Here is a 17,615-nt window from a genome sequence, read left to right on the forward strand (position 1 = left end):
TCTCCTTTCTCCTTTCTCCTTTCTCCTTTCTCCTTTCTCCTTTCTCCTTTCTCCTTTCTCCTTTCTCCTTTCTCCTTTCTCCTTTCTCCTTTACCCATGTGTGCAGGCCGAAAAATGCTTCCCTACGCTTCCCCAGGACCATCCCAGTTCCCAGGGAGCCTTGCCCAGGGCAGTGTGTCCATGCTGCCTGGCTGGCCATTGCTCCTTCTCTGCCCATACTCCCTGCAGGGCCCCGAGCTGGCAGTGCTGCTGTGCAGAGACAGGGACTGTGGTGGAGGAGTCCCCGCTGCCCGTGCTGCTCAGGGTGGGCAGCAGACCCAACTCTGTGGAGATCTCTGCTGCTGAGCTCCTTTCCATCTGCCCTGATGGCTCAGCAGCACAGGGCAGTGTTTGGCAAGGCCATGGAGTGTCTCTAAGGGCACTAAGGGCTGGCGAGTGCTGCACCAGACCTAGCCCATGAAGCCTCAGAGATGTTGGGTATCGATTACTCTGCAGTCTTATGGCCCCTCTGCTGGTGGTTCGTCAATATCTCTCCTGGCATTGCAGAGCCCTCTTCATCAATATCAGATCCTCCTTATCTTATTCCTCAGATTCACCTTTTCCTTTACAGGACTCTTCTTTGGAAGCTCACTCATTTTATGAGCTTCTATTAACTCATATTCACCCACTCCTCACTGTATGTTACCTGTGGCAAGCTCCAGACCTCTCCTGGCAGCTCTAGTGTACTCTCCCAGCAGGCATCACCAATCAGCAAAGGGCACAGTCCCATGCAGACAAGTCCAAGACCAGCTGTTGTCTGCTTTGGTAAGTGCTGTCATAAAGGACACTCTTGGTCCAGCCCTATATCCCTCACAGACCACCCTGTGACTTTAGAATGGTGTGTTTCACTCTGTGAAGAACCTCAGAAAACAGAAGAGCAGGGAGCAACCCCTTGGCTCTATTCCTGGCAGCAGCTTTGGAAGAGGGGTCCAGGCTTCTGCATTTGCACCGAGCAGCCCTTTTTGTTTCTGTGGTTCTATCAGGGAGGCCAGCTGTGATTCAGGGCTGCACATTGCCTTCTGCTGCCTGCAGCCACAGGGATGCCACTGCAGAGACCACAGGACTGTCACCAAGGTACACGAGAACTTAGGGATAATATAAAAAACTAGAACACAAGAGAACAATGTGGAAACCAGAAGAGAGCAGCAGCAAAAAGGCCACATCCTGCTGCTGGCCATAGCCATGGTTCCAGGGAAGCAGCAGCCTGGACCCAAAGGCAGCAGAGAGGCAGAGCCCAGAGGGCAGTGAGGTGTAGCCCCGAGGGCCACTGGGGCTGCTCCTCCGAGTGGCATCTGGGCTCTTGACTCTGAGCCCCTCCTGCGTGCTGGGGCTGCTCCCCCAGCTCTAGAGGAGATGGGAAGAGATGGCACTGGAGATCAATGAATTTATGATGACTTCCTTATCCGGTTTATCTACACATGAAGCCTGGTTCTATTGGTAAATTGTTAACAAGTAGGAGGCCAGAAATAATATTTACATAAGAAAAAATATAGGAAATAATAATGCAGACAAATATTGAGAAAAAAAATAATGTGAGATTTTCTGAGAAAAAAAAAACTAGGATTTCTGCTTTTAGGCATATTATTATGGGTGAATACGCCGAAGAATTGCATATTCTACCAGTGTTCTTACTGCATCCCTTAGTTCCTGGTTCCTCATGCTGTAGATGAGGGGGTTCACAGCTGGAGGTACCACTGAGTACAGAAAAGACACCACCAGGTCCAGGGATGGGGAGGAGATAGAGGGTGGCTTCAGGTAGGAACACATGCCAGTGCTGACCATCAGGGAGACCACAGCAAGGTGAGGGAGGCACGTGGAAAAGGCTTTGTGACGTCCCTGCTCAGAGGGCATCCTCAGTACGGCCCTGAGGATCTGAATATAGGAAATAACAATGAAAACAGAACAACCAAATAATACAGAAATACTAAATACAACTACTCCAAATTCCCTGAGGTAGGCACCTGAGCAGGAGAGCTTGAGGATCTGGGGGATTTCACAGAAGAACTGGTCCACAGCATTGCCTTGGCAAAGGGGCAGGGAAAATGTGTTGGCTGTGTGCAGGACAGCATTGAGAAAGCCACTGCCCCAAGCAGCTGCTGCCATCTGGGCACAAGCTCTGCTGCCTAGGAGGCTCCCATAGTGCAGGGGCTTGCAGATGGCAACGTAGCGGTCATAGGCCATGATGGTGAGGAGGAAATACTCTGCTACCACCAAGAATACTAAAAAGAGGATTTGTGCAGCACATCCTTCATAGGAGATGGCCCTAGTGTCCCAGAGGGCATTGGCCATGGCTTTGGGCAGAGTGGTGGAGATGCATCCCAGGTCAAGGAGGGCGAGGTTGAGGAGGAAGAAGTACATGGGGGTGTGGAGGCGGTGGTCACAGGCTACGGCGGTGAGGATGAGGCCGTTGCCCAGGAGGGCAGCCAGGTAGATGCCCAGGAAGAGCGCGAAGTGCAGGAGCTGCAGCTCCTGCGTGTCTGCAAATGCCAGCAGGAGGAACTCACTCACAGAGCTGCTGTTGGGCATTTATTGACATTGGTCATAGTTTTCTTTTGAATAGGAAAAGACAGAAAATTGTTAGAACAGACTTCCCTCAGGAAAACCTATTGCAAGTTTAGAGCACCCCCAGCCCAAGCCTTTCTCTGTTCGAGAACCTTTCACTAGCATTCTTGCTTGAGCTCCAGCTGGTGCTGGCTGAGAGCACCACTGGAAGGTGGGGCTAATTTGGGCTGCAAAGTAGTCCTTATGCAGCAAGAGGGAAGGAGGAACATGGGTGAAACTAAAATTCAGTCCACAGGTCTGAATTTTCCACTGCTCTGAGTTTTTTTTTTTTTTTGCAAATAAATCATCTGAATGGAGAGTACAGTTGCTGACATTTTCTTTGCTTGATTTTAACCCAGTTACCACTGTAATGCTTACGTATTGGATTCTTGAACTCCCTGACAGTTCATGTGAAAACTTGGTGAAATCCATTGTGTTCCAGGAGGCAAAGGGACTGTCCCTTGCTGAAGTATGAGCAGAGCAGCTCTGCCTACCAGCCCTGTTCGCAGCTATGCTGTGTCATACCCTTGTGAGCTGTAGGACCATCCCAGTCAGGTGTTTTCCTGAGAAGAAACTGGAGACAGCTGAGAGCAGAGAAGCCCCAGTCCAAGTGCAGCTGGACAGAACGCTCACCATATCTCCAGGTATATCTCCAAGCCAGACAGAGCTGGGGAGCTTCTTATCATTTGGGCTCTGCCTGCTGTGCTGGCCATGCCTGCCCCACAGCCCATGGATTGCAGGGGAGAGAGGAGGCCAGGGAGGGGCTGCTCCAGGGGAAGGCATCTGCACTGCAGGGCTTGGCTCTGAGGTGCCTGAATCCCCCCTGCCACAGCATTTCTGGAAACAGCTCCTTTTAGCCACCTGCCCCTCTCTCTGCTCCTGCAGCTGTCCCTGCTGGGAGCTGCTGCTCTGTGCCCACCCCTTCTTTCCCCCTGCCTGTGCTCACAGACCCCATCCCACACAGCTGAGCTCAGCGCTGCCCTGCAGCACCCTGCCTCCAACAGGGCCCTGCCAAAGGGCACCTCCATGGCTGCAGGAGCTATGGGGCAGCTGACAGAGAGCCCAAAATGGCCAGCCAGGGCAGGGTGTTTTGGGCTGACCAGGGGCACCTGGCTTAGGGCACTCCATGGGGCTTCTGCCAGACTTCCTAACTTTGCAGTGCAATCCAGCAGAAGTCTCAAAGCCTACTGCATTTCCCACTGTCCTCTCAGAAACAAGACCCAGGAGGAGACCCTTCCAGGACCTGCAGCTCCGTGGGCCTGCAGCCAGAGACTTACTGTTTCAAGGGCTGTGGAGATTTCTCCTCTGGTCAGCTCTCAGCATCCTCCCTCTCCCAACCCCTCTCTCCTTATCTCCTCTTCCTGTGCCACCTGCAGTCGGAGCCCCCAGCCCTGCTGTACTGTGCAGAGGAGCTGCTCCTACGCAGAACTGTCTCTGCACCAGGGGCCTTTATGAGTTTTCTCTGTCTCAGGAGCCCAGCCCAGCTCACCAGCAGAGACCCAGCCCAAGGCATTGTGATCACCCCTCTGGTGGCTTTGGTGATGAGCCCATGAACCTCATGCACTGAAAGACAATTGAAGAAATCTCTCAAGAAGTCCAAGTCAGATGCAGGTTTCCTGCAGTGTCTCCCTGAGGGCCAGCATTGATATAGCTTCCCTTGGAGCTTGTTAGAGCAGAGCATTGGAGGCAGTGAGGACAAGTAGACAAAGGCAGTGTGAAAGTGACACTGATGTGTAGGAAAACCTGATGTATTTCACCAAGCACAAGTGCCAGGCCTTGACCCCCATCCCCTGGGAAGGGAGATCCTTTCCCTTCACACATTGCTCAGGGCTCTTCCTGGGGCAGCAGGAGATGGGGATGTGCATTGCCAAGTGCAGGAGAATGGTACGATTTCTGCCTGGTTCATTGGTGAGGGCGAGGAGACAATGAACCCCTGTGCTTTAATGATAAGCTGTCTCCTCATAGGCCTCAGTGGCAGAGACAGCAGCCATAGCTACAGGCACAAAGACCTTTGTCCTGTTGGGACTCTCAGTCTTTCCAATGTCCTTGCTCCTTTCCACACTAGGTTGTCCTAGGGATTCCCAGACCTGAACCTCTTCTGGATGGCTGCAGACCCCTCTCCATGTCGTGTCACGCTGGATCTGAGTTGAGTTGGTTAAATCAGATTTTCTTGGTGGCTTTGCTCCTTGTAAGGCAGCTCTGTAGGAGGTTGGCCTAGTTCCTGGTGAGCAGGTATCACTGCTCGAATAGCATCCCTCGTGGTGCCCAGGCACTCCTCCTTCTGGGCACTGCTCACTCAGCAGGGTACCAGTCTGCCCTGATGTGTGGGGTTACTCTTCCTCTGTTGCAGGACTAGGCTCTTCTCCTTGTAAATATCAAGATGTTCCTGTAGGCAAAATCCTGCAGTATCTCCTGCACTGAACACTCCTGCAGTGTTTCCCCACACTGATGCTCCATTCTGCCATCTGTTAATGTCTGCAGGCAGAAGGTTCAACCTTTGTGTGATTGTGCTATCTCTGGCAAGATAGCAGCATCAGGAGTTGCAGGAAAGATTGGATAATACAGGAGTAACCAGTTGAATGGAATTGCAGCACAGAATCATAGAAGAGTAGGGGATGGAAGGCTACCAGCCTCCACCTGTGCTTCCTTTTCATTTCTACTGTATTTTTTTTTTTTTTTTTTTTTTCTGGAGCTGTGTCATAAATGTTGTGAGGCTCTGCAGGGATGAATTTAGACCAAAGCCCAACTGGAGCTCAATCCGGCTATTACTGTCAAAGAAAATAAAAACTGTTTATTTATATATATATACTTTAAATAAAGGAGCATTAATGAGACTCTTCATCTTTTATAGGATGTGGGGGGAAATCTACTGACAAGAGGTGAGGTAAAGGAATGAGGTTAATGCCTTCTTTGCTTCAGTCTTTAGGAGCAAGACTAGTTGTTACCATGGTACTCAGCCCCCAAAGCTGATAGATAGGGACATGGAGCGGGCAATGGGGGGGACACTTCCTCTCTGACACTTTCTCTCTTCTTCACTCTCCCTTTCTCCTTCACTTCACCCTTCTCCTCCAGGCTAATTACAAAAGCTCTTCAAAGGTTTGAATATTCTTGGGATGATCAAACCAGCATGTTCCTAGTGATATCGCTCCTGAATGTTTTAGGTTTTTTTTAAGGTCAAACAATGACTTAAGAATGCCATCCAGAGATCTGTCTGGAGGCAGGAGATTTCAGAGTGGCATTACTGAACATTGCTCAGTGATTGGAAGTTGAGAATAATAATTATTTTTTTTCTCTGTGTTTCTGCAATGTTTCTTTTTCCTTTCCTTTCCTTTCCTTTCCTTTCCTTTCCTTTCCTTTCCTTTCCTTTCCTTTCCTTTCCTTTCCTTTCCTTTCCTTTCCTTTCCTTTCCTTTCCTTTCCTTTCCTTTCCTTTCCTTTCCTTTCCTTTCCTTTCCTTTCCTTTCCTTTCCTTTCCTTTCCTTTCCTTTCCTTTCCTTTCCTTTCCTTTCCTTTCCTTTCCTTCCCTCTTCCTTTTCCTTTTTAATTAAATGATCCTTTTCTCACAGAATCATAGAATGGTTGAAGTTGGAATGGAGCTGCAGAGATCATCTAATCCAACATCCCTGCTCAAACAGGGTCACCTAGACCATGTTACACAGGATCTCATACAGACCAATTCTGAGTATCTCCAAAGAAGGAAACCACGCCCACCACCGTGCCCAAGGTCCCACTGGGGTCACTGGCGGGAGTCTGCCCCCGCACCCAGGGGCCTGTGGGGGGTTGCTGGAAGGGTTCTGCTGCCATGCTCGGGGGCCCACCAGTAGTAGCTGGCGGTGGTCCGCCACCCCATCTCGGGGCCCACTGAGGGGCACCGATGGTGGTCCGCCGCTGTGCCAGTGTGCCAGCCGGGGGGTTGCCAGCGGGGGTCCACTGCTGTGCCCCAGGGCCTGATGGGGGTCGCCAGCTGTGGTCCGCCGCCATGCCCGGTGGCCCAAAGGGGGTCGCTGGAGGAGGTGCCGTGAGGAGCCCAGGGACCAGCTGAGGGTTGCTGGAGGGGGTTTGCCACCATTTCTGGGAGCCTGTTGGGGGTTGCCGGCAGGGGTCCACCACTGCACCTGGAGTCTGCTGAGGGTCACCAGAGGGGGTCCGCCACTGTGCCTGGGGGCCCGTCACAGGTCACCAGAGTGGGTCTGATGCCACTCTGGATGGACTGCTGGGGATCACTGGCGGGTGTGTGCTGAACTGCCCGGGGACCCTCTGGGGGGATTGCCGGTGGGGGTCCGCTGCCGAACCTGAGGGTCTGCCGGGAGTCACTGGCGGGGGGCTGCCGCTGGGCCCGGAGGCCCATTGAGAGTTGCCAGAGGGGGTGAAGTAGCTGGGGTACTGCAGAGGGTCACTGGTGGGGGTCCGCTGAGGCACCTGGGGTCCTGCTGGGGGTCACTGGAGGGGGTGCGCCACCAAGTCTGGGAGCCCGCCAGCGGTCACCGGAAGAGGTGTGCTGAGGCACCCGGGGTCCCGCTGGGGGTCACTGGAGGGATTGCACCTAGGCTCCCCGGTGATCCAACGGGGGTCGCATGAGAGGGTGCGCTGCCATGCCCAGTGGCCCGCCGGGGATCTCTGACAGAGGTGCAGCAATGCGCCCAGGAACCCGCTATGTGTCATTGGTGGGGGTGTGCTGAGGCACCCAGGGACCCACTGGGGGGTTCCGGCAGGGGTCTGCCACTGCTTTCTGAAGTCCTGCTGGGGAACTCTGGTGGGAGTCCGCCCCTGTGCATGGGGCCCACCAGGGTTTGCCAGCGGGAGTCCACGGCCGCGCTTGGAGGCCCTCCGGGGTCACCAGCGGGGGTCCACCGACGCGCCCGGGGGCCCCGCCACGTGTTGCCAGCTGGGGTCTGCTGCTACACCCAGGGACCTGCTGAGGTTCACTGGCTGGGGTCCGCTGACATGCCAAGGGACCTGCCAAGGGTCGCCGGCGGTGGTGTGCTGAGGTGCCCGAGCCCAGCAGGGGTCATGAGAGGGGGTGTGCTAGGGAGCCTAGGGTCTCGCTGGGAGTTGCCAGAGAGGTTGTGCCGAGGCATGAGGGAGCCTGCTGGGAGTAGCCTGAAGGCATGTGCTGAGGTGCCTAGAGATCCACTGGGGGTCACCAGAGGGGGTGGCCCGATGGGGATTGTCAGCGGGGGTCTGCCGCCACACCCAGGGGCCCAGCAGGAGTCACCAGAGGGGGTGCGCCAAGGCAGCAGTGGACCAGCTGAGGGTTGCCAGCAGGGGTGTGTTGAGGCACCTGGGGACCTGCTGGGGCTCACCAGAGGGGGTGCACCAAGGCACCAAGGGGCCCGCCGGGGGTCGATGGCAGGAGTGTGCTGCCACACCTGGGATCTGCTGGGGTTAGCCAGAGGGGGTGTGCTGAGACACCTAGGAATGCACTGGAGGTCGCTGGCTGGGTTCCATTGCTGCGCCTAGGGACCCGCTGGGTGTTGTCGTTGGAGGTGCGCAGAGGCGCCTAGGGACCCGCCAGGGGTTGCTGGAGGGGGTCTGCAACTGTGCCCGCAGGCCCATCGGAGGTCACCAGAGGGGGTGTGCTGAGGCACCGGGGGACCTGCCAGGGGTTGCCGGCATGGGTGCGCCGCCATGCCTGGGGTCCCACAGGGGCTTGCCGGAGGGAGTGTGCTGAGGTGCCTCGTGGCCTGCTGGGGGTTACTGGAGGGAGGTTTGCTGCTGTGCCCGGTGGCCCACTGGGGGTTGTTGGCGGGGGTGTGCCAAGGCACCTGAGGTCCCACCAGGGGTCGCCGGAGGGGTTGCGCCAAGCCACCCAGGGGCCCTCCGGTGGTCTCCAGAGGGGGTGTGCTGAGATGCCTAGGGACCCGCCGGGGGTCACAGGCGGGGGTGTGTTGAGGCGATGTGGGTTGCCAGCTGGGGTTCGCAGCTGCACCCGGGGACCCACCAGGGGCTGCCAGTGGGGGTGTGCTGAAGTGCCTGGTGATACATCAGGGGGCGCTGGGTGTCATCCACCACCGCACCCTGGGGCCCCCTGGGGGTTGCCTGTGGGTGTACACTGAGGCAGCCGGGGGCCTGCTGGGGGTTGCCAGAGGGGGTGTGCCGAGGGACCAGCTGAGGGACCAGCCGCCGAGGATCACTGGAGGGGGTGCACCACTGCACCCCAGGGCCCACCTGGGGTTGTCGGCAGGGCTGTGCTTAGGTGCCTAGGGACCTGCACGGGCTTGCAGGAAGGGGCATGTCGAAGCGCCCGGGGGCCTGCCCAGTGTCACCTGGTGCCTAAGGACCTTCTGGGGGTTGCTGGCTGGGGTCTGCTGCCGCACCAAGGGACCCACTGGCGGTCGCCAGAGCGAGGTGTGCTGAGGTGCCTAGGGACCCGCTGGGGGTCACCAGAGGAGGGGGTGCCACTGTGCCCAGAGGATTGCGGGAGTCATTGGCGGGGGTGTTCCAAAGTGCCCGGGGGCCCACTGGGGTTCCCTGGCGAGTGTCCACCATCATGCCCAGGTGCCCACCAGGGGGCGCCAGCTGGGATGCGCCGACACACCAAGGGACTTGCTGGATGTGAGATACGTTCATCTGATTCATGCCAGTATGGAACAATGCTAGGGCCGCATGGTATGATGAATGTGACCTTCTGTCTTACATACCCTTGTATAACCACAAGTCTAAGAAAAACGGAGTGGTTAATGTATATAGTTCTTGTATCTTGCAAAGGAATATTTTAGCAATTCGTGTCAATAGAGAGTTTGAAGGGAAATGTATTTGTAGACTTTTCCTTGAAGTCTTTGGTATCTGGGAGGTTTCAGAATAACTGCTAACTGTTATGACTATTGCACGGGACACTATGCAAGTCTCTGCTATCTGGCCAGATTAAGGAGACGGGGAGAGCTGAAAAACAACTAAAAGACAAAGCTTGCAAGGGATGTTGCACAAGTCTCTGACATACAGCCAAGTTGGACAAAGGAGAAGGACAAGAGGGAGGAAGACTATGAGCCTTCAGCACAAGAGACCCCCAGAGGGACCACCGGAGACTGATACGCATGCTCCAGTAGGAGGGTTTGGATTCCAGAAACTAATTATAATAACCCTGTTTTTTTTAGAAGTAGTAATGAATATGTATTATCCTAGGAGCATAAAAATCAGCTACTTGATGTAACTGGTGTGTGTCTTGGTGGAGCAGAGACTCCCGGTGCACCCAGCGCTGTTTGCTTACCTGTATTCCTTTAATAAATTGTAAACTTTGATTATAGTCCTATTTTGAAGACTGAGCCATTTATTACATGGGGGTCGCCTGAGGAAGGGCACTGCTGCACCTGGGGTCACACTGGGAGTCATTGGCGGGGGTGTGCTGAGGCGCCCGGGGACCCACCAGGGGTTGTTGGCGGGGATGTGATGAGGCCCAAGGAGGCCCATTGCCGGTCGCCATCTGGGGTCCACTGCCACTCCCAGAGACCCGCAGGGGGTTGCTGCAGGGAGTTGCTGGCGTGGGTGTAACAAGGCACAGCGGGGCCGGCCCAGGTTTGCCACTGGGTGTCCACCACGATACCTAAGGGCCTGCCAGGGGTCACTGGCGGGGGTCAGCCGCACCTGGGGACCCACTGCTGGTCGTCAGAGGGGGTGTGCTGAGGCACCTATGGACCCGCCGGCACACCTAAGGGAGTACACCGGCCCCTTCCAAGGGCCCGCCAGGGGTCTCAGGAAGGGGTGTACTATGCGCCCAGGGACTCGTTGAGGGTTGCCAGCTGGGGTCCGCTGCTGACGCAGATGGTTAGTGAGCCTACCAGGAGAGGTGCCACGCTAGACCTTCTGTTCACAAACAGAGAAGGACTGGTGGGAGACGTGGTTGTTGGAAACTGTCTTGCTCAGAGTGACCTTGAAATGGTAGAGTTCTCTATTCTTGGAGAAGCCAGAAAGGAGACCAGTAAAACCGCTGTATTGGACTTCCGGAGGGCTGACTTGAACTGTTCAGGACACTGGTTGGTGGAGTCCCTTGGGAGGCGGATCTGAAGGGCAGAGGGGTCCAGGAAGGCTGGGCGCTCTTCAAGAGGGAAATCTTAATGGCGCAGGAGCAGTCTGTCCCCATGTGCCCAAAGATGAGCCAGCGGGGAAGAAGACCAGCCTGGCTCAACAGAGAACTGTGGCTTGAGCTTAGGAGAAAAAAGAGGGTTTATAATCTTTGGAAAAGTGGGCAGGCCACTAGGGAGGACTATAAGGATGTTGCAAGGCTGTGCAGGGACAAAATTAGAAAGGCCAAAGCTCATCTGGAGCTCAATCTGGCTACTGCCGTTAAAGATAACAAAAAACGTTTTTATACATACATCAACACAAAAAGGAGGACTAAGGAGAATCTCCATCCTTTACTGGATGCGGGGGGAAACTTAGTTACAAGAGATGAGGAAAAGGCGGAGGTGCTCAATGCCTTCTTTGCCTCAGTCTTTAGCGGCAATACCGGTTGTTCTCTGGATACCCAGTACCCTGAGCTCGTGGAAAGGGATGGGGAGCAGGATGTAGCTCACTATCCACGAAGAAATGGTTGGTGACCTGCTACGGCACTTGGCTGTGCACAAGTCGATGGGGCCGGATGGGATCCACCCAAGGGTACTGAGAGAACTGGCAGAGGAGCTGGCCAAGCCACTTTCCATCATTTATCAGCAGTCCTGGTGTCGTGGTTTGACCCGGCCGGCAGCTAAACACCACGCAGCCGTTCGCTCACCCTCCCCCCTCCCTCTCTGGGACGGGGGAGAGAAATGGAAAGTGAAGCCCGTGAGTTGAGATAAAGACAGTTTAATAAGACAGGAAAATAATAATAACAAAATAATAATAAAATAATAACAATAATAATACAATGGTGATAATAGGAAAGTAATAATAGTATGTACAAACAAGTGATGCACAATGCAATTGCTCACCACCCGCTGACCGATGCCCAGCCTAACCCCGAGCAGTCCGGCCCCCTCCCCCCGGCTAGCCACCCCTATATATTGTTTAGCATGACGTCAGATGGTATGGAATACCCCTTTGGCTAGTTTGGGTCACCTGTCCTGGGTCTGTCCCCTCCCAGCTCTTACTGCACCCCCAGCCTGCCCGTTGGCAGGACAGAGCAAAAGGCTGAGATGTCCTTGGCTTAGTATAAGCACTGCTCTGCAACAATTAAAGCATCGGGGTGTTATCAGCACTCTTCTCATCCTAAGCCAAAACACAGCATTCCACCAGCTACTAGGAAGAAAATTAATTCTGTGCTAACTGAAACCAGGACATCTATCCACCCCTTATTCCATACCATTTATGTCATGCTCAGGTTACACTCTTTTCCATACATTCTAATTAGTCACCTATAGTAATCATGGTAGTGATAACATACAGTATAATATACTATTTAACATGGTACAATTCAGTTCATGGGCTATTCTCACCCAGTATTAAATCTCCTTGAGGTACACACCGCACCTCTCCGTTCTTTTGCATCACCCACCAAGTGTATCCAGGTCCCTGAGCGAAAACAATTCCACGAATAGGTTTGCCTTTTCCTGAGGCAGGAGTAGCCCAGACTGTTTTACCCAGCATATTTTTTACATGCACTACAGGAACTTTATCCCCATCTACAGTACGTAACAGGTTTGATTGGGCAGGTCCAGCTCGGTTGGTAGATCCCCTAGTATTGACTAACCAGGTGGCCTTTGCCAAATGCATATCCCAGTTTTTGAACGTCCCAGCACCCATTGCTTTCAAGGTAGTCTTTAACAGGCCATTGTGTCGTTCAACTTTCCCGGAGGCTGATGCATGATAGGGGATGTGATACACCCATTCAATACCATGTTCTTTGGCCCAAGTGTCTATAAGGTTGTTTCGGAAGTGAGTCCCATTGTCTGATTCTATTCTTTCTGGGGTGCCATGTCGCCATAGGACTTGCTTTTCAAGGCCCAGGATGGTGTTCCGGGCGGTAGCATGAGGCACAGGATATGTTTCCAGCCATCCGGTGGTTGCTTCCACCATTGTAAGTACGTGGCGCTTGCCATTGCGAGTTTGAGGGAGTGTGATGTAATCAATCTGCCAGGCCTCTCCATATTTATATTTCAGCCATCGTCCTCCATACCAAAGAGGCTTTGACCGTTTGGCTTGCTTGATTGCAGCACACGTTTCACAGTCATGAATAACCTGTGCTATAGCGTCCATGGTCAAGTCCACCCCTCGATCACGAGCCCATCTGTATGTTGCGTCTCTACCTTGATGGCCTGAGGTGTCATGGGCCCATCGGGCTATAAATAATTCACCTTTATGCTGCCAATCCAGGTCCACCTGAGCTACTTCAATCTTAGCAGCCTGATCCACCTGCTGGTTGTTTTGATGTTCTTCAGTAGCCCGATTCTTGGGCACATGAGCATCTACGTGGCGTACTTTCACAGCCAGGTTCTCTACCCGAGCAGCAATATCTTGCCACAATGCAGCAGCCCAGATGGGTTTGCCCCTACGCTGCCAGTTGTTTTGCTTCCATTGCTGTAACCATCCCCACAGGGCATTTGCTACCATCCATGAATCGGTGTAGAGATAGAGAACTGGCCATTTTTCTCGTTCAGCAATGTCTAAAGCCAGCTGAATGGCTTTCACTTCTGCAAACTGACTCGATTCACCTTCTCCCTCAGCAGCTTCTGCAACTCGTCGCGTAGGACTCCAGACAGCAGCCTTCCATCTCCGATGCTTCCCCACAATACGACAGGACCCATCAGTGAACAGGGCATATTTCTTTTCATTCTCTGGCAACTGGTTGTACAGTGGGGCTTCTTCAGCACGACCCACCTCCTCCTCTGATGATATCCCAAAGTATTTGCCTTCTGGCCAGTCCATGATCACTTCCAATATTCCTGGGCGACTGGGGTTTCCTATTCGAGCCCGCTGAGTAATCAGTGCAACCCACTTGCTCCATGTAGCATCAGTTGCATGATGCGTAGAGGGGACCCTTCCCTTGAACATCCAGCCTAGTACCGGCAATCGGGGTGCTAGGAGGAGCTGCGCTTCAGTACCGATCACCTCCGAAGCAGATCGAACTCCTTCATATGCTGCCAATATCTCCTTTTCAGTTGGAGTATAGCGGGCCTCAGATCCTCTGTATCCCCGACTCCAAAACCCCAGGGGCCGACCTCGAGTTTCCCCAGGTTCTTTCTGCCAGAGGCTCCAGGTGGGGCCGTTCTCCCCGGCTGCAGTGTAGAGCACATTCTTTACATCTGGTCCTGTTCGAACTGGCCCAAGGGCTACTGCATGGACTATTTCCTGCTTGATTTGTTCAAAGGCTTGTCGTTGTTCAGGGCCCCATTCAAACTCATTCTTCTTACGGGTTACTTGGTAGAGTGGGTTTACAATCAGACTGTAATTTGGGATGTGCATTCTCCAAAACCCCACAACACCTAGGAAAGTCTGTGTTTCTTTTTTGTTAGTTGGTGGAGACATAGCTGTTATTTTGTTGATCACATCCATTGGGATTTGACGACGTCCATCTTGCCATTTTATTCCTAAAAACTGGATCTCTCGTGCAGGTCCTTTGACTTTATTTTGTTTTATGGCAAAACCGGCTTTCAGAAGGATTTGGACTATTTTCTTCCCTTTCTCGAAAACTTCCTCTGCTGTGTCACCCCACACAATAATGTCATCGATGTACTGCAGGTGTTCAGGAGCTTCCCCCTGCTCTAGCGCAGACTGGATCAGCCCATGGCAAATGGTAGGGCTATGTTTCCACCCCTGGGGCAGCCTATTCCAAGTATATTGGACTCCCCTCCAAGTGAAGGCAAATTGTGGCCTGCACTCTGCTGCTAGAGGGATGGAGAAAAATGCATTAGCGATATCAATTGTGGCGTACCACTTGGCTGCCTTCGATTCAAGTTCATACTGAAGTTCCAGCATGTCCGGCACTGCAGCACTCAGTGGTGGCGTGACTTCGTTCAGGCCGCGATAGTCCACTGTTAGTCTCCACTCGCCATTAGACTTTCGCACTGGCCATATGGGACTATTGAAAGGTGAATGAGTCTTGCTGATCACTCCTTGGCTCTCCAACTGACGAATTAGCTTATGGATGGGGATCAGGGAGTCTCGGTTGGTGCGATATTGCCGCCGGTGCACAGTTGTGGTAGCGATTGGCACTTGCTGTTCTTCGACCCTCAGCAACCCCACAACAGAGGGGTCCTCTGAGAGACCAGGCAAGGCAGATAATTGTTTAATGCCCTCTGTCTCTAAGGCAGCTATACCAAAAGCCCACCGGAACCCTTTTGGGTCCTTGCAATATCCTCTTCTAAGATAGTCTATGCCAAGGATACATGGAGCATCCGGGCCAGTCACAATGCGGTGCTTTTCCCACTCATTCCCAGTCAGACTCACTTCAGCCTCCAATACAGTCAACTGCTGAGATCCCCCTGTCACTCCACAAATATAGATAGGCTCTGGTCCTTTATAGCTCGATGGCATTATAGTACATTGTGCACCGGTGTCTACTAAAGCCTTATACTTCTGTGCGCGTGATGTGCCAGGCCATCGAATCCACACAGTCCAATAAACTCGATTGTCCCTTTCCTCCCCCTGGCTGGAGGCAGGGCCCCCCTAATCCTGGTCAGAATCTTCCTCGTTTCTGTGTTTGAAGGACTGTCTGCTGGAAGTTGGAGCAGCAAACTTTTCGGAGAATCCCTTTTTCCTGATTGTTTTCTTTTGCAACTCACGTACCCGTGCCTCTAGGGTCGCGGTAGATTTTCCATCCCATTTTCTCATGTCCTCTCCATGGTCTCGTAAGTAAAACCACAGGGTGGCACGGGGTGAGTACCCACCATATTGTCTTCCTTGTGTTGGTGAACGCCTACCCCTGACAGCTGAGACACTGCTTTGTACAGGTACAGAGGAGAATAATCTCTCTTCAAGTTGGTGAAACTTTTCAGAAAGTGTTTTCTCCCAGGTGTTCTCTTTCGGTCGTTGGACACTGGTTGGGTCAGGTGGGGAGGAAGATAGATTCTCTTTAAGTTGGTGGACCTCTTCAGAAAGTTTCTCCACAGCTGAGACGCAGGCCTGTAAGGAAGAGGAGAGACTTTCTTCGTACTGCCGGAGTTGTTTAGCCGCTTCATCCACTGTGGGTTCCTCATCCTCTTTCCAGGCCATTATTGCCAATGAGCTGGCATATGATGATGGTGCACTCCGTACAAACTTCCGCCACATGGGTCGTGTACACTTGACTTCATCTGGATCTTTGGATGTTTGTCTCTGGTCTGGATCCTCATAAATCACTTCCCGTACGGCTAATTCCCTCAGGTACTGGATTCCCTTCTCCATAGTGGTCCACTTGCCTGGTACACATAAAAGTTCTTCCTTGAAGGGATACCTTTCCCTCACAGCTGAGAGGAGACGCCTCCAGAGGCTGGTGGATTGTGCTCCATCTGCAATTGCTTTGTCAATGCCGGCGTCTCGAGCAAGGGATCCCAGCCGCTTGGCTTCCCTGCCGTCTAATTCCACACAATTGGCTCCAGAGTCCCAGCACCGGAGCAGCCAGGTGACAAGCTGCTCACCTATACAGCGACCAAAATCTTTTCGCACATCTCGTAGCTCACGTTCGTTTAGGCTTCGGGTAGTTACTGTTGCTTTTTCGGCATCCTCATCTTCCTCCTCCTGAATCCTTGATGGCCCAGCATCGTCGTCATCATCTTCGTCATCTCTATACTTAGTTTTGGCAGAAGCCTTGCCTGGATTGGCAGAAGACTCTCTGCGTTCTAAACGACCTGAATCTCTATACCATTTTTTCACCTTCTCTACAGGGGCAGCTTGCACTGCTACTGCTCGTTTCTCTGACTTTGTTACAGGGTCTGCCACAGGGGTTGGAATACCCTCTGCAGGGGCAGCTTGCACTGCTACAGCTCGTTTCTCTGACCCCATTACAGGGGTTGGAATACCCTCTGCAGGGTCAACTTGCACTGCTACAGATTGTTTCTCTGACACGGCCACAGGAGCTGGAGCGGCTGCAGAAGCTGGAGCGGTTGCAGGAACTGGAGCTGTAGCGGCTACAGGAGCTGGAGCTGGAGCTGGAGCAGTCGCAGGAGCTGGGACTGGAGCAGCAGTAGGAGCTGGAGCTGGAGCGGCTTCAGGAGCTGGAGCTGGAGTGGCTGCAGGAGCTGGAGCTGGAGCGGCTGCAGGAGCTGGGACTGGAGCGGCTGCAGGAGCTGGAGCTGGAGCGGCTGCAGGAGCTGGAGCTGGAGCGGCTGCAGGAGCTGGGACTGGAGCGGCTGCAGGAGCTGGAGCTGGAGCGGCTGCAGGAGCTGGAGCTGGAGCGGCTGCAGGAGCTGGGACTGGAGCGGCTGCAGGAGCTGGAGCTGGAGCGGCTGCAGGAGCTGGGACTGGAGCGGCTGCAGGAGCTGGAGCTGGAGCGGCTGCAGGAGCTGGGACTGGAGCGGCTGCAGGAGCTGGGACTGGAGCGGCTGCAGGAACCAGGACTGGAGCGGCTGCAGGAACCGGAGCTGGAGTGGCTGCAGGAGCTGGGACTGGAGCGGCTGCAGGAGCTGGGACTGGAGCGGCTGCAGGAACCGGATCTGGAGTGGCTGCAGGAGCTGGGACTGGAGCAGCTGCAGGAACCGGATCTGGAGCGGCTGCAGAGTCCACCGTAGGGGTCACAGTGGCCGTTGGATCTGTCACAGGGCTTGGAGTGGCCGCAGGGTCTGTCACTAAGTTGATAGCAGTATCAATGGCAGCTCGATAGGCATGAGCCAGGCCCCAGCACGTTACAATGATTTGTGTTACTTTGGAACTGCCAGAATCATGACACCTTTTTTTCAAGCATTCTGCCAGTTTTTGAGGATTTTGCCATTGTTCAGGGGTGAATTTCCAACACACTGGGGGTGCCAACTGCTCTAGATGCCTGCCCATATCCGCCCATACTCCCTGCCACCCACAACTATCCTGCCTCCGGGCAGATATCCGGATGAGCTTCCCAAGTAGTTGTTTAACTTTAAGCAGAACCTGAAGTGCATTCATGAGGCAGAACAACAAGACTATGGTATTCTGAGTATTCCAGAAATATTCAATATC

At 53.7% G+C, this 17,615-nt stretch overlaps 1 protein-coding gene across 1 annotated transcript; it reads right to left on the reverse strand.

Moving 5' to 3' along the window:
• Window positions 1-1,623: 1,623 nt before the first annotated feature.
• LOC119714709 (olfactory receptor 14C36-like) lies at window positions 1,624-2,565 on the reverse strand. Its single transcript, XM_038171697.1, has one exon. The coding sequence runs from the start codon at window positions 2,563-2,565 to the stop codon at window positions 1,624-1,626; it is 942 nt and encodes a 313-aa protein (XP_038027625.1).
• Between the last annotated feature and the right edge of the window lie 15,050 nt (window positions 2,566-17,615).

The sequence above is a fragment of the Anas platyrhynchos genome, chromosome 32 (genome assembly GCF_047663525.1).
Source record: "Anas platyrhynchos isolate ZD024472 breed Pekin duck chromosome 32, IASCAAS_PekinDuck_T2T, whole genome shotgun sequence".
Classification (NCBI taxonomy): domain Eukaryota; kingdom Metazoa; phylum Chordata; class Aves; order Anseriformes; family Anatidae; genus Anas; species Anas platyrhynchos.

Bases quoted from the DNA above. Each gene is read 5' to 3' on its own strand.
- LOC119714709 (XM_038171697.1), bottom strand. From the start codon at position 2,565: ATGCCCAACAGCAGCTCTGTGAGTGAGTTCCTCCTGCTGGCATTTGCA.